The sequence below is a fragment of the Myiozetetes cayanensis genome, unplaced genomic scaffold (genome assembly GCF_022539395.1).
Source record: "Myiozetetes cayanensis isolate MyiCay16 unplaced genomic scaffold, myiCay2020 scf4, whole genome shotgun sequence".
Lineage (NCBI taxonomy): Eukaryota > Metazoa > Chordata > Aves > Passeriformes > Tyrannidae > Myiozetetes > Myiozetetes cayanensis.
The window spans coordinates 47,072,918-47,088,984 of record NW_026087631.1 but is presented as its reverse complement, the minus strand read 5'-3'; the positions used below and the strand labels follow the sequence as shown (position 1 = coordinate 47,088,984).

Sequence of the window (16,067 nt, the reverse complement as noted above, 5' to 3'; positions counted from 1 at the left end):
TATAGGAAAGAACCTTTCAGATCATTGAGTCCAACCGTTAACCCAGCACTGTCAAATCCACCCCTAGATCATGTCTGTAAGTGCCACATCTACACATCTTTTACATATCCCTGGGGTAATGACTCAATCACTGCCCTGGGAAACGTGCTTTTACTGGAATTTTATTATCCAATCTAAAGCTCCACTGGTGCAACGTAGGGCCATTTTGTCTTGGCCTGTTGCATGTTACCTGGGAGACTGACCCCCACCTGGCTACAACCTCCTTTCAGGTAGTGTAGAGAGTGATAAGATCTCCCCATAGCCTCCCTTTCTTCAGGATAAACACCCCCAGCTGCTCCTCATAAGACCTGTGCTCCACACCCTTCCCCAGCTTCAGGGGTATCTTAATATTTCACACCATAAATTCAAGACTCTGTCACTTTCAACTCACTGCATTCTTCTACTTCAAGCAAGAAGAGCAAAGAGAAGTAACTTCTATCCCAAAATGATATAGTTTCACAAAGTTCAAATTTGTGTTGCTTCAATTACCGTTCTGACTTGGTGTGTCACATTGAACTAAATACTTACTTTTACTTTTAGTTATTTACAAAAAATGATATGTATAACCTTTGTCATATAATTTTTAGGTCACAGGCAAGAAGTATTGGCAGTGTCTTGGTCCCCACGTCATGAATATGTTTTGGCAACAGGCAGGTAGGGATGTTGCTGAACCCTTAAAAGAACTGAAATGTTTGTCAGTAAAATTTTATATATTCTTAATGAATATTTTTTTAGAATTCTAATGCCCTTTTGGAGTTAATCTTCATTGCTGACTTTTACCTGTGTAGCTCTTCCATAGAAACACAAAACCTGAAGTGCTGTATAAGTTAAGCTTATTTTATAGGAAGTTTGTACAAAATTTTGAAACACTAATTGTATTTAAAGGTACAGGAAAATGATAGAGCATTACTGAGATACTCACTTCTTACTGTTTAGTAGTGTGTGCATTGCTAAGCTGTTTTATAACAAAGTAAAACATGTTTAGCTCAAATTAAAATCCTGGTTAGTCATGCTCAATCATGTGAAAGGGCCTAACTTGGGTATCGTAGCTGATGGGTAGTAACTTTCCAAGCTGCAGTAATTCAGTGAATATGGATTGTATATTGATATTCCTGGACCTTTTTTATTTTCCTTTTTTATTGTCTGTCCCTTAAAAATTTTATTTTTAATGTGAAAAATCCTCTTGACTTTCCTATAGCTTTTGTGAATGTCATCTTTTGATTATAATGTGACAGTTCTCACTTTTTTAGTTGCCATGCTTTTTTCTTTTGAATTGCAGAGAGAAGTGACTGTTTTGTAAGTTTAGAGTGAAATTTGGATAAGCTGATACCAGAGTTGCAAACCTTCCTTTTCTAAAGCCAAGCTTCTGAAAGGCTCAACAAGTTGGAAAATGTTTTAACAGAATGTTGTGGCTTTGGAGTTTTTGTTTGGTTGTTTGTTTTATTTTAGCAGATGAAAAATTATTTGCTTGTAGACAATTTCTGTACCAGTCACACAATAGATCTGTGATAGCAGGAGCTCTGAGTTGTCAGACAACCGTTACAGATAATGCTGGAGTCTGTAGCTGCAGTTTAATCAACAGAAGAATTATTAGCAAGTTTATTCCTCGTCTGTGTATATATGCAAGGATGTTATGTTGTAGACAAAGAGGCAAATGTATTACAGCTGAACATTCACTCTTAGGTGCTGACAGTGTAACAGCTATACTTATCAATACATGTAAATATATGTCTGAAATTTATCTTAAAAAAATTTTAATGAAATTCTTTTGACTTGAATGTGCCCACATGCTGGGCCAGGTGAGTTGACGGAAGACGGTTATTGAACCAGGGTGCACTTAATTACCATTATGTTTGCAAATCTGTTTTTCTTAGTGCTGATGGTAGAGTAAAACTGTGGGATGTCAGGAGAGCTTCTGGATGTCTGAGTACACTTGATCAACACAATGGGGAAAAGTCCAAGGCGTCTTCTGAGGCAGGTAATGCAGAATATAACTGGTGGCAGTGCATATGTAACTAGAATCATTCTTATATTTCATAAATATATTGATACTAAGACAAGCAATGTGAGTAGTGATAATCCATTTGTTACCTTCTACATAACATAGGCCATTCAGTTACTTCTGTTACAGAGACAGTGTTTGTGCCTGGGATCGGTTTTAGAGGGATCTCCTTGACAATAACAGTGTATCTGTTCTAAACGGTTTCTCCCCTAAAATGGGAAATTTTGTTATCTGTATTGTCAGTGAAAGAATTTATTCATGCTGTAGATTAGGTTTTATATAAACAACAATCACTTCATACTTCATAAGCTGTTCCGGTAGTTAGTTCCTTTGAAAACAAAGACAAGACAAACAAACCCACAAAAGTGCATTCCTTTTCCTGTTTAAATTAGTCTTGCTTCCTGTATAAGTCTTTAGAATATTTTTTCATATGAGGTGTCGTAAAATCAGTTCTATTCCTTTTATACCTAAAGACTACAGCAGAATGTAAAGTTATGATTATATTTCATTTTACAAGAGGTTGAATTAAATCTTAGTAATGCATAATGATACCTTGTATTAGCTGTAATTGACCACAGCATTAACATTTTTATGTATTTTTAAGTCACATTTCTGAAACTAAAAAAAACCCCAAATCTCCTGAATTGTGGGTCAGTTCTGGACAAAATAAATTTCATTTTGACAGTGCAAAAAAGTACTTAATCAGTTGCTACTCTGACATAAAAATACATAGTATTTGGAATTGAACCACAAAGGAGAAACTGTGTGTTGTACTTCTGAACAAAGGGATTTGTGTAGCATAAATCAGTGATTAAAGCTACCACTCAGTCTGACTTGTGTGCAACTTAAGTTGCATTTAGAAAAATTCATGAAAATGTCTGTAAAGTCAAACTAAGTTTCTAAAATGTGTGGTTAAAGGATATGAAGTAGCAATAAATACCTGTTTTAATAACCATGCTCTCTATTATGTCATTTGTAGCATGGTAATATAGATGTCTGGTTTTGTCTATTTTAAATTTCGTTGAAATTCAAGAAATTACTGAGATGAAAATGGTCTAAAGAAAGCTAAGACTTTGTTAAAAATGGACAGATTTTGTTTAACGAAAACCAAAATTCTTTGTAGCTCCAAAAATAATGAGTGCCATTTTATACATTCCTTTGAATAATGTGTTGACTTGTTCAAACACAACATCTTTCTTTCGAATTTTATTTCTGTCTGACAGATTCAAGATGATTTTTGGCCATCTAATAATAATCACGTAGACTAGAATGTCTGATTTATTAACATATATGTATGAACTAAACCAAATGCAGCTAATAGTATTTTAAAAAAAAATTTAAAGCCTTTTACCTAAGAAGTATGTCTAAATCAGGTAGTGTAGTACAATTTAGAGATATTTCCTCTCTTTTTCAATGAGTTAGTTCATGGACACCATATTTAGATTTGCTGTGATAGCAGTGTTGGATTTTAGCTCCTTTAGCATACTTAATGTGCAGTACTGCAGGGTAAACTCAATGAAATTAATTTCTAGTACTCTATGAACAATATAGAACAGGATATTCAGTTGGAAAGGACCTACAATGATCATCAGCTGCCTGACCGCTTTAGGGCTGACAAAAAGCTACAGCATGTTGTTAAGGGCATTGTCCAAATGCTTTTTAAAGAGCGACAGGTTGGGAGCTTCAACCACTTGATGATAGATTGAACAGAACTTGGTTTTGAATTGCACCCGGAGGAACACCACTGGTGGCTGTTTGCCAGCCAGATGTTTTTATAAACCAAAAGTTAAATGATTAATTTACTGAATGTTACCATTTAAACAGCAATTCCAGTGGTCTGCATTGAAATAAAAATGTATACAAAGCAGTAATTCTTCTCTAGAAATCTGAACCATCTCTTTTTCCTGACAGCAAACACTGCTCACAATGGGAGAGTTAATGGTTTATGCTATACCGGTGATGGTCTTCATCTGTTAACCATTGGTACAGATGATCGGATGAGACTCTGGAACAGCTCCACTGGAGAAAACACGTTAGTAAGTTTTCAAGGAACCTCAGTTATGTTTTTACTTGCACTTAATTTTAGGGATTTAAAATTTCTGCAACTGTCATTACAATTTTGGGTATTTATTCATTTTCATAAAGGATGTAACTGCTTCATCTCATCATTAGAAGATTTAGTGAACATGCTTTTTCCAGATTTTTTTTCTTCTACTTATTAAAAAAAAAAGTATGAAGAAGTTTGGATGTGCTTAAAATTCAATACGGTAACTCTGAAGTTCATTAATTTGGAGGCTATAAAACACTTTGTACAGTAATGAAAACCTTAATATGCAGTGAATGTTGTTAGAAAGTTTGGGGGCATTTTTAACTATTAGTTATCAATGCAACCTTCTCTCTGTTTTTGTGAAATCTGTCCTGTGGAGTTGTATGGCAGTGTTAAAAACAGCTATGCATCCATGCATCTATCCATCCATCCATCCATCCAGATTACATTTTTAACCAAACAGCATCAGGGATGGAGCACTGTGGATGGAAAAGATCTTAAGTCTCTACTGCTGTTCCAGTCCTTTCTATGGCTTGTTTTGTTCTGAAGGATCTTGTCTTCCTTATTTGATTTTCTGTTCAGTAAAGAAAATTGGGGTTTGTGTCTATTTTGAAAGAAGAACATATTCCGTTAAGTCAGTGTCCATGGAATTTTAGGCAATTGTAATTTGGTCTGTCACTGCTATCAGGAAAGGAAGAAATTTTGCTCTACCTCAGAAATCTTTAGCTTCAAAACACAGCAAGAAGAATTCCTTATAGATATTTAAATGAAAGGACTTTTCTCCATGCTATCCATATTTGCCAGCTTGTTCTCAGCAGCTCATATACAGACATGTTTCTGTCTTTAAGTCACCATCACCAAAGTAGATAATACAGCTTGTTCCTATCACCAACTGGATCACTGGTCTTCGTTTTTCTGTGACTGTTAGTTCACTGACTTGTTTCATAGGCTATTTTACGCATTTCTGATTTGGTATGGAATAGCTTGATCCTGCCCTTGCATTTTCAAGTCCAGAGTACTCTCTTTTCACAGAACAAAACCCAGAGGTATTGCTTAAAATAACTTAAAGGCACCAGCAAAAAAATAAATACAAGTTCACAGCATAGGCCTTTCATTTCCCCAGCTAGCTGGTCTTTTTGGTCTCCCTAATTTTTTTCTATATATTTCAAAAGATATAGAAATTAAGCCATGCATATGATTTTTTTTTTGAACAATGAGCCAAATTCGGGGCCTAGTGCATTGTTTCAGTACGAGAAGTGAATGTTGAAGTTGTATACATGTTGTGTATATCTTTTATCGCAAAAAAAAAAAAAATCCTGATTCACTAAGGATAGAAAGAATCAAACAAGAAAAAAAATTTTTTTTTGTCTGCTCAAAAACAAAGCCAGTTTTTAAGATTTTTCTTCAGTTATTGTTTGGGGAGCATCCTTTTCTTTCTGTTGTTCTTCTATCAACCAGGTATATTTACACTGAATATATATCTCCATTTAATTTACTTTTCCCATCTTCGCTCCCCCTTTTTGTTGTACATGCCTTTGTTATGAGCAATGCTGTGGCTTGGGAATTGTTGATGTTACAGCTCATATGCTGTGTAAAGGAGTTGTAATTGTTCTTTATCAGCAGAGTGAAATACCTCTAAAATGCTAGCATTAGCAAGACTTAACACAGTCAGTATTTACCAACAATATCTTTACAAAATGAGCAGTACTATGTCACGAACATGAGGGAATAAAGACACAAGACCAGCGAGGTTCTTGAACAGGGCTGCAGGTCCTGCCCAAGCAGTGCTCAAAGCTGATCTGCTTTATTAACAAGATGGAGGGATTTTATAGGGTTGGCTGGGGAAGGTGCTAGAAGGTAGGAGGGATATGCAAAACTTGGGCATAGGATAGGTGGAGGGTACATGAATAACGTTGGGGAGTTGGATAGCAACGGGGTAAAAACTGGGATTGGTTGAACAGATATAGTCCCATGAACTGTCCAATGGTAGCTGACACTTGCTCCTAGGAGCGTAGCCCATAGCAACCACTTGTAACATTTTAAAATGGGGCCTCAACCCAGCAATGGGTTTTAGCCCAGAAGTCACTTATAACACATTCTTTTCACACCACTGTAATTCCGTTGCCCGTTTGGGAATAAACTCTTCTTTCCATTGTTTGTATGATGAATTTCCAGAATGGCCATCATGGCCATCTCCAACAGTATTATCTGCAAAGGACATAAGCACCACATCTCATGAAAATATTCTCTCAATATGTAAAAATATCAACCTCAAATACCTTGTCAAAGTGCCTGTATCCCAGTGCATGTAGCCTGGGAAACACAGGAAGATTTGGAGATCTGTTTGCACACACAGACTTTGATCTCACTGTAATTACAAAGACGTGGTGGGATAGCTCACATGACTGGAATCTTATGGTGAATGGCCACACACTTTTTAGAAAAGGAAGGCCAGAAAGGTGAGATGGAAAGTTGCCCTTTATGTAGGAGAACACCTGGAATGTATGAAGCTCAGTCTCAGGGAGAACGATGAGTAAGTTGGGAATTTATAGGTTAGGCTTAAAGGGCACACTAACAAGGGTGAGACTGCTGTGGGTGTTTTGCTACAGGCTGCCTGATCAGGAGGAGGAAGTGGATGAGACCTTCTACAGACAGCTGGAAGCAGCCTCAAAGTTCACAGGTGCTGGTTCACATGAGGGAGTTTAGCCACCCTAAGAAGTGCTGAAAGAACACAGCAGGGCATGCACAGTCCAGGGGGCTGTTGGAAAGCATTGATGATAACTTTCTGACAGGGGTGGTGGAGGAACCACCAAGGAAAGGTGTACTGTTGGACCCTACACTAACTAACAAACAAGGCCTTCTTGGAGATGTGAAGGTTGGGGGCAATCACAAGATCATGGAGTTCAGTATCCTGTGAGGAAGAAGCAGGCCAATGAGCAAGAACCCTAGAAGAGCTAACTTTGGCCTTCACAGGGAACTTCTCTGAAGAACCCCATGGAAATGTACCCTAGAGGGGAGAGAAGACCAAGAGAGCTAGTCAATAATACTCAAGGATCATTTCATCCAGGTTAATAACAGTTTATCTCCGTGGGCAAAAAAGTGAGTAAAAGGGGCAGGTAGCCTTCATGGATGAACAAGGAAATCCTGTCAAAACTCAAGACAAGCAGGAGATGCACATGAGATGGAATCAGGAGCAGGCAACATGGAATGAATAAAGGGATGCTGTCAGAGTATGCAGAAGTGCAATGAAGAAGGCCAAGGCCTATTTAGAAAAAAATCTGGCAAGGTTGTCAAGGATAACAAGAAGGGTTTCTTCAAATACATCAATATGTGGGCCGGCTACTGGATGGAACAGGGTACCTCCAAACAGACGTTGCAGAGAAGGCCAAGATACTGAACACCTTTGGTTCAGTCTTCACTACCAGCCCTTGAGAATTCCTGACCCAGGAGACCAGGAAGAAAGATCGGAGAAAGGAAGACTTTTCGTTGGTTGAGGAAGATTGGGTTAGAGACCAATTACTCAAACTTGGCATCCCCAAGTTCATTGCTAGACCAGTCTCAATCATTTTTGAAGGAACTGGAAGAAAGCAAATGTCACCCTCCTCTTCAAAAAGGACAGGAACTACAGGCCAGTCAGCCTTATGTCAGTCTGTGGAAAGGTGATGGAACAGATCATCCTGGCAGCCATTTGGAAGAAAGTGATAAGGAGTAGTCAGTATGGATTCACCAAAGGAAAAGTGACACTTGACCAACCTGATTGCCACCTGCTACTGCCTGGAATGCCATCCCGGGCTTTGAAAAGCAAGTCCTGTGTGACATGGCACCCCAGAAAGAATTGAGTTGGGCAACTGGACTCAATTAAAAATAGCCTTCTAGATACCTGGGCCAGAGGGCACAGTATTGAGTGGGTATATCATATTCCCTATCATGCATCAACCTCTGACAAAGTTGAACAGTACAATGGATTGTTAAAAAGGTTGAAAGCAGTGGGTGGGGGACCTTCAAGCATTGGGATCCGCATTTAGCAAAGGCCATGTGGTTAGTTAACACTAGAGGCTCTATCAGTTGAGCTAGCCCTGCCCAATCAAAATATCCACATACTGCAGAAGGAGATAAAGTCCCCATGCTGCGTATGAGAAATGTGTTAGGGAGGACAGTTTGGATTAGTCCTGCCTCAAGCAAAGGCAGACCTGTGCATGGGTTTGTTTTTGCTCAAGGACTGGCGTGCACTTGTGGGTAATTCACAGAGTTGGAAAAATACGATGTATACCTCAAGAGGATTTGATTTTTGGGTGAGAATGATCTGAAATGTTGAATTTTATATTTTTTGCTGAATTATACTGCCACTGTATGCCAAAACTACCATGGACAATGAGTATGGATTACTCCAGATACACCAGTTGTGAGGTCCTGATACCACTTTCCACCAGTCCACCAGTTGACAGCACACCAGCCGTCCTGCCCTGGAAGACCGCTAGGATGGATGGAACTCACAGTGGTGGTCTAAATGAACTCAACAGACATGTTGGAGGGCCATTGACTACAGAAATGATACCTATGTTTGTGTATATTTATATATGAATGTGTGTATATATATATATATATATGAAAGTATATGTATGTAGTGGGAAAGTACAGAATCCAGGCATATATAGAATCATAGGTGGTATAGAATAAGGGGTGGATAAAGTCCTGGTTTCAGCCCAGATCAGTAGGAGGGGGTGTGGCCAACACCCCTATGTTATTCAATACCACCTCACATTACTGGCAGAGACAGGAGAAGGGAGCTTTCTGTCTTCTAAGAAGGGTGAAACGGTCCAGTATTGTTTTATTTTACAGGTAAATTGCTTCCTTGTCCTATACCTTGTGTTATTAATATTGTTACTGTTACTGTTTGTTTTCTTATTGCTGTTTCCAGTAAAGTGTTCTTATCTCAAACCATGATGGCTGCCTTTTGTGCTTTCAGTTGGAAGTGGGTGAGGGGGAGCGACCCATGGCATGGTTTTAGCAGGACTGCTAAATTGGAAAATACCATTCCAAAACGATGATAGGTGGTAATTCCTCAACCATGTCTAATTTCAGTGAGAGTTTAGGTGTTTGATGTAGATTTGGCTTGCAACAGCCCGTGCAAATTCTATTTCTTAGCGTGGAACTGTTGATTTTTAGACGTAACTTTCTTTCCTTTTCTTAAAGTTGATATTGAGAAAAGTCATCTTGAGTGAACATAAAAATTATTCTCTTGATAGATATCTGTAATTTGAAATATCAGGAGTTATATTAACACAACTCAAAATTAATTTTATTGAGTATTAAGGATGAAATAAAATTGACCTTTTAATATAATTTCCTGTGATTTCACTTAATGGCTAACTGTGTAATCCTTCATTTTACAGGTGAACTATGGGAAAGTCTGTAATGAAAGTAGGAAAGGACTCAAATTTGCCATCTCTTGTGGCTGTAATCTGGAATTTGCCTTTGTACCATATGGAAGTACCATTGCTGTTTATACAGTTTTCACAGGAGAATTGATAACTATGCTTAGAGGGCATTATAGCACTGTCAACTGCTGTGTATTTCAACCTCATTTTCAGGTAAGCAAAATAAAACCAGTATTGTAGACAAACTGGAATATTTATGCAGGCTACTGTACAATTTGCACTATAAAAGCATTAACTTTTCAGGAATGTGCTTTAATCAAAGATCATGACATAAGAGAGAGTTCTGTGGCTTGCATGTCATGCAAGAAAAGGTTGCTGAAATTCTTGGTATGGCCTTTTCTGATTTAGCTTCCTTCCACTATTCAATTTGTCTCACATATGTAACTTCTCAATATACTTCTAGTAATTTGTCAGCATACTAGTAAATATGCATAAAGGCTTTTGTCTGTTTTCTGTAAAACTGAAGAGGAGGCATTTGTCTTTCTCAGAGATACCTAAAACTAATCACAGTAAGAAAGAGTGTGAAGTGCATTAGTATTGTTGTCAGTACTGAGAAGGATGTCAGCCTTGTTGTCCTTCCCCCTGATTCTGATCCACAGGCACTCAACCTTATCGTTGGTGACCTCAAGTTCTACAGAGTCAAGGGACTCTCTAACATATAGAGCCACACCTCCACCTCTCCTACCTTTCCTATCCTTTCTGAAGAGCTTGTAACCATCCATGACAGCACTCCAGTCATGCGAGTCATCCCACCACGTTTCTGTGATGGCAACTACGTCATAGCTTTCCTGCTGCACGATGGCTTCCAGCTCCTCCTGTTTGTTGCCCATGCTGCGTGCATTGGTGTACATGCACTTCTTCTGGGCTGCTGATTTTACTCTTAACTCAGGCTTTTCATCCCTGGGCTTCTCTTTGGAGAGCCTGGATTCAACCCCTTCCCCCTTCAAACCTAGTTTAAAGGCTCCTGATGAGCCCCGCTAACTTATGGGCTACAGTCCTTTTGCCCCTCCTAGATGCATAAAGCCCATCTGATTTAAGAAGTCTGGGTACTGTGGAATTTGCCCCATGGTCAAAAAACCAAAATTTTGACAGTGGCACCAATCCTTTAGCCACCTATTGATAAGGTAGGCTTTCCTACTCTTTTCCTAATTCATCTCTCATCATTCCAGCAAGTACAGGAACTGAGGCAAATACTACCTGTGTGCCTGTCCCATGAACTGATCTACCCAGTGCCTTGAAATCCTTTTTGATTGCCCTGGCACTTCTTCTATTAATATCATCACTGCCAGCCTGGATTACCAACAGTGGATAGTAATCTGAGGTTCAAATTAGCTCAGGAAGTCTCTTACCAATGTCCCTCACCCTGGCTCCAAGAAGGCAGCAAACCTCCCTGTGGGACAGGTCTGGTCGACAAATAGGGCCCTCAGTTCCCCTCAAAAGGGAGTCACCTACTACAACTACCCTTCTTTTTTTTCTTACTATTTTTTGCCATGTTGAAAATTTCTTATTTATATTGATTGCTGTCAGTCCGTGATATTTTTTCTGTTCATTAACTGTATTTTAATTGCTATCTTTGTTCCACCTCATAACCAGAATAGGCTCTAAGAAGAATTTAAACTTTGCACCCATTATGTATTTGAGGTGAGAAGTGTCTTCTGTTTGCTCAGAATCATATAATCAAATATGATCACTGATACCCAAGCAGCTAGCTATTTGCAGTCCAAAGATACTAGTCTTTATCTGTTCTTATCCAAATTAATTAGCATGTTCGTGTAACACCTCTTATGCTTGAGATATGGTATGGAGCTCTCTGCACAGAATGCTGTGAGTTTAGCCTTTTCTGATCTTGGGAACAGAGCCATAAAATACACTATATTATTGTTTGCCTAAACTGTTCTTATGTAAATATCTCTGTGAAGTTAGTAAGATGTTAGTCTGCTTGAGTAATAAGAACTGCAGAATTTGGTCCTCTTATTAGAGGCATTAATGTAATAGGAGGACAGTAATTTTAAGGGTGGTGTGAAAGAGAATCTTCATTGTGCAATATCTTAGATGATGTTTACTGTTGGATGTAATATGCTAGATAGTATTGTGCCATATTATCTGCTTAAAATAATTTAAGTAAACAAACAAGACCTATGTTTCCCTTTCAGAAAAAGAAATCAAGTAGAGCATTAGGCAGGAATAACATGTCATAAAATATTAGGTATGCAACAGTAAGCAATTTTGCTTTAAATTATAGATTCTCATACTGTTTAAGAAACGCTAATGACATCCGCAAAGGTATTTGGCAAAACCAATAGTAAACTATTAAGTGAAGTTAATTGAAAGTTAAATTAGGTTTTATTTGCAGTCTTTCCATATAATATGCCATAAACATGCATGGAGCATGTTTGTAGTGCAATGTTTGTGACTATCTTGTATTGTACCGTAATCCTACGTGGAGGGGACTAGCTCTTCTTTTGATTGACTTGAGTGTGAGTCACCATTTCAGGTTGTAATATTTAATTATAAGTATTGCTAAATGCAGTGGACATTAACTGAATATCTTGCCATACCAGGATCAGAAAGTGAGCCAAGGGGTGAAAAGGATTAAATGGACTTATGCTGATGTCACTATGACATTGCTCACAAGGGTATATTGTGGCATGGAAAGATCTTTTGGAGTTCTAGTGATATTCTTTATCAAAGGCAGAAGGCCTGACTAGTGTACTGCTGATGGAATTTTTGTCCTAGTAGAATTTGACCTATACCTTGGTGTAACATATCTTCTTTCAAGGAAATTAAGCAGGATTGTTCTCTGTCTTAAAACTGTAAACTCTAATCTTGAATATGTTTTATGCATGAAGAACTTTATGCATAGGACCAGTTTTAGAAAAGATGGTATGTCAGTTCTACTGAGTGAGATTACCCACCTAAATGAGTATTTATAGGAATTGGGCATTAAGTTTTTGCACCAAATGTCATCATAATTCATGCAGTTTTGGAATTAACTATACATAATGTAGGAGACTTTCTGCAAAGATAGACCTGTTATAATATTTTGAACTTATGTTGAATCAAGGTATTAATAATGAGCACATATGCGGAGAATTGCTCGTTTAAGTGTAAAAGCCAGTGTACTTAAAGCAAGGGTTTCATACTGTTAGCCTGAATACCAAAGAAAACACTTTATAAGCTTCACTCAGACAGTTTAGATGTATGACAGTACTCAAATGTTTTCAGACATTGCCTATAATATACAAGAGGATGATTCAAGATTGAAGGCATATGAAAATATCTTTATGTTTGTTCATTTAAGTAGCACTTCGGAAAATGTGAGTGTTATTAGAGCAAAATTTATGGCAAAGATGGTGTAGTATCTCTCATTAACCAAATTTCCTCAGATTAAAGTGATAGAGAAATCTATTTCCTTTAATACAGAGCTAAGAAAACTAAGATATATCTGACTTTCAGCTGTTCGGTGTAGGGACTGTTTGCTTCCATGTGTTTGCAGGGTGCCTTGTACAATGGAATCTCAGGCCTTAGTCATCACTATAATAAATAGAGTTGTTTATATTAAAAATAATAAACTAGTCCGCCTTATCTGTGCCCATCCAACAGGATACAGGCTTCAAATTCTACTTTATTTGTTCTTTTCCTTCCCTAGGCATACTGAAACTACATTTATTTAATACTTCTTTGTTCCATACATATGCACTTTTCTAACATGTATTGCTAGATTCTGTTGAGTTTGTTCCTATTTTTAAATTTAATACTGTATTTTCCTTTTTTGCCTTTTTTTCACTTCTCTATAAATAGTCTTTTAAGTTTATTAACTGTTAAAATAGGTGTATTTTCAGGAGGTGTGAGAGAGGGCAGAAGAAAAATGTATTTAAAAGCAATAAAGCTCATTTAAATGTGAATTGTACTGCTTTGGTGAGCAGTCTGTGAAAGAAAATTAAAAAAAGTATTAATTTTGTTTTGGTATATTATTTAAAATACTGTTTATCTGAATTATAATATAAATTAGAAATTGACTACTTGCATTCATTTTTAAATAAATTTTCCATATCTTTTTTCTCCCCGGTGTTGTGCCTGTATCACTATTTTGTAAATTTATTTAAAAGTAATTTTTGCTTGTTTTTTTAAAGGAACTTTATAGTGGTAGCAAAGACTGCAATATCCTTGCATGGATACCAGCTCCACGAGAGCCAGTTCCTGATGATATTTCTGAAAAGGTAATGAATTTTGGAGTTTGAACTGTAATTTTTTATGGCTTGTTGTGTGGAATTTAAATATGAAGTATGTGATAGACCATCAAAATTTGTGAAAGCAGAATCATCTATTTTTTCTGAGCAATCCTTTAATTGTTATACAGTTTTGAGAGAACATTTTCTTTCATAGTCTAGTAAAGTCTCTTGCAGACTTCTACCTTCCTACTTAGTTAAAAGTAGTTAATTTGGCTATGGGTCTTTCAACTTTTGCTTTAGTGTCCTTCATTTCCAAACTGTTTTCTGTAGCTTGTGCTATTTTGGAATTGTAAAGGTACCAACAATTGTATTTTAAATTGTTTAAGAATATGCTGTGCATTAAGCAGTAATATTAGGGATATCACACTTCATACCATATCATATTTTTGATGCGGAAATATAGTAAAGTACATTCTAAGTGAGGTTATCTTCGTGTCTGAGGCAAGATATCCAGGTCTGTTGCAAGAAGATCGTATGTAACACTGCTTTCCAAGAGAGTACTTTCTCTCAGTATTAAAGCTGGGCAGTAAAAGTTTCAGTGAGCAGTCTGAGCAGAAAAAATTCTAGATTTAAGGAACTGAAACCATTCACAGAATCAGAGTCTAGCAAACTCTACGAATGTTGACAAATGAGGATAAATTAATGTTTTACCCCATAGCATACAAAATGTCACTTCTTAAAATTTCTGCATTGTTCCATTTTGGATGGGGAAACATTTGCTTTGCTTTATAAGACAACTTACTTCAAAACTACCCTACAATTACGCAAAATAAAAAAAGATAGTTTCAAAGGTTAGGTACCTAAACCCAAAATGTGTTCATTGGACCTGAAATTAACATTTTACTCTAAATGAGAATTTATATGTGTGTAAACTGTATTTTTCTTAGTCTGAAAAATAAAAACAAACCCACAGCAACAGGATTATTTACCTAGATCTAATTAGAACTGCTCATTTAAATTTGACATGGTGGCAGTATGTAATATGTGCCATTGTTTTGAAATCTTTTAAGCTTCAGCTGCTGTTTGCAAATGTTGTAGATGAGCACTGCCTCTGTAAGAAGTAGTTCTGCTATCGACTGGTCCTGCTCCCTCTCATGTGCCAAAACAGCCACTTGTGTGCTTGCATAACCAGAATCTGAACCCAGAATAGAAGTAAATTAAAAAAAATTACCCTAAGTCGTTGTGATTCAGTGTACTGCATAGCTGCACGAACCATTTATTTGGACCCTAGTGGGGCGGATATAAGAAATAGGTCTTGGATGTGGATAAAGGCCAGGACTGCTTCCTGAAACCATAATATTAACTCAGTTATGCTGGGCCAAGGAAATTTAGACCTAAATTAAAACAATGGCACAGAGTAAACATAGTAAAACATATGAAACATTTGTTTATGTTTTATACCAAACATTTGTAATACTTCCAGTCAGTCCTCCAGTTATTTTTTGTCGAAATTGGAATTAAATAGAGTACTATTGCTTTTCATAATTTATCATGTCTCTAATCAGCAGAATGGCCAAAGAAGTAGTTAAAAATAAACCAGTACTCATGAGAGACAGAATAGTTTGTCTACATATAATAATTTTTAAAAATGCCTTTAGCTTTGCACTTTTAAGATTTTCATATTTTTAGTTAAGAAAAACTCTGATAATTTTTATTTTCTTTAGTCTCTGCCTCAACAACATTTAAATCCAGCATATGAAGATGCATGGAGCAGCAGTGACGATGAAGGCTGAATTTAAATTATATGCTGATATAAAATCGACATTCAGGCACCACATTCACAGACTTTATCTACAGAATTGGATATTGTTGGATTTATCATGACTGGATTTTTGGTACAGTTCTGTTAGAGCAAGGTCTTCCAGAAATAAGTTTCCACTGTTCTCTGTGGTTTTTTGTCTCTGTTGGAGTTAATTCTAAAGGATTACTTTTTCGTATTGACTTTTGTACTTACCTTTACACATTGGTGTACTTTATTCAGTGTTTAACAGCTGATAAAGAAAAAATAAAATCCCTCCAGACCGGTCAATATTGCATTGTTTTTATTATCACTAGTGCATGAGGAGATAACCTCTTCATTTCCAAGACTCATGATACAGACGACTTTGCCTGAAGGAGGACTAGCTCAGGGACCGGCTTATTTTATTAAGTGTCTAGCTGGAGCAGATTGAATCCATTTTCAAGTGCTTGTGTGCTGTGAGAGTCAACAGGTTTTTGTGCCTGTTCTTTAGTATTTTCATTTTGTATGTTTTTCCATAAAGGCGGTATTCAGTTCAGAAAGAGATATAGGGATCCTCTGTTCAAGTATT

The 16,067-nt window shown here is 37.0% G+C and overlaps 1 protein-coding gene across 3 annotated transcripts in view; it reads left to right on the top strand.

Moving 5' to 3' along the window:
- ERCC8 (ERCC excision repair 8, CSA ubiquitin ligase complex subunit) overlaps positions 1-15,791 on the top strand; it is a 28,700-nt gene extending 12,909 nt beyond the window's left edge. For all 3 annotated transcript variants that reach the window (XM_050330102.1, XM_050330103.1, XM_050330104.1), the window contains 6 exons: positions 627-693; positions 1,914-2,017; positions 3,953-4,077; positions 9,482-9,679; positions 13,660-13,746; positions 15,423-15,791. In XM_050330102.1, coding sequence (XP_050186059.1) covers positions 627-693; positions 1,914-2,017; positions 3,953-4,077; positions 9,482-9,679; positions 13,660-13,746; positions 15,423-15,491 — 650 coding nt within the window. In that variant the 3' untranslated portion in view covers positions 15,492-15,791. The remainder of the gene's footprint in view (positions 1-626; positions 694-1,913; positions 2,018-3,952; positions 4,078-9,481; positions 9,680-13,659; positions 13,747-15,422) is intronic.
- The last annotated feature ends 276 nt before the right edge of the window (positions 15,792-16,067 follow it).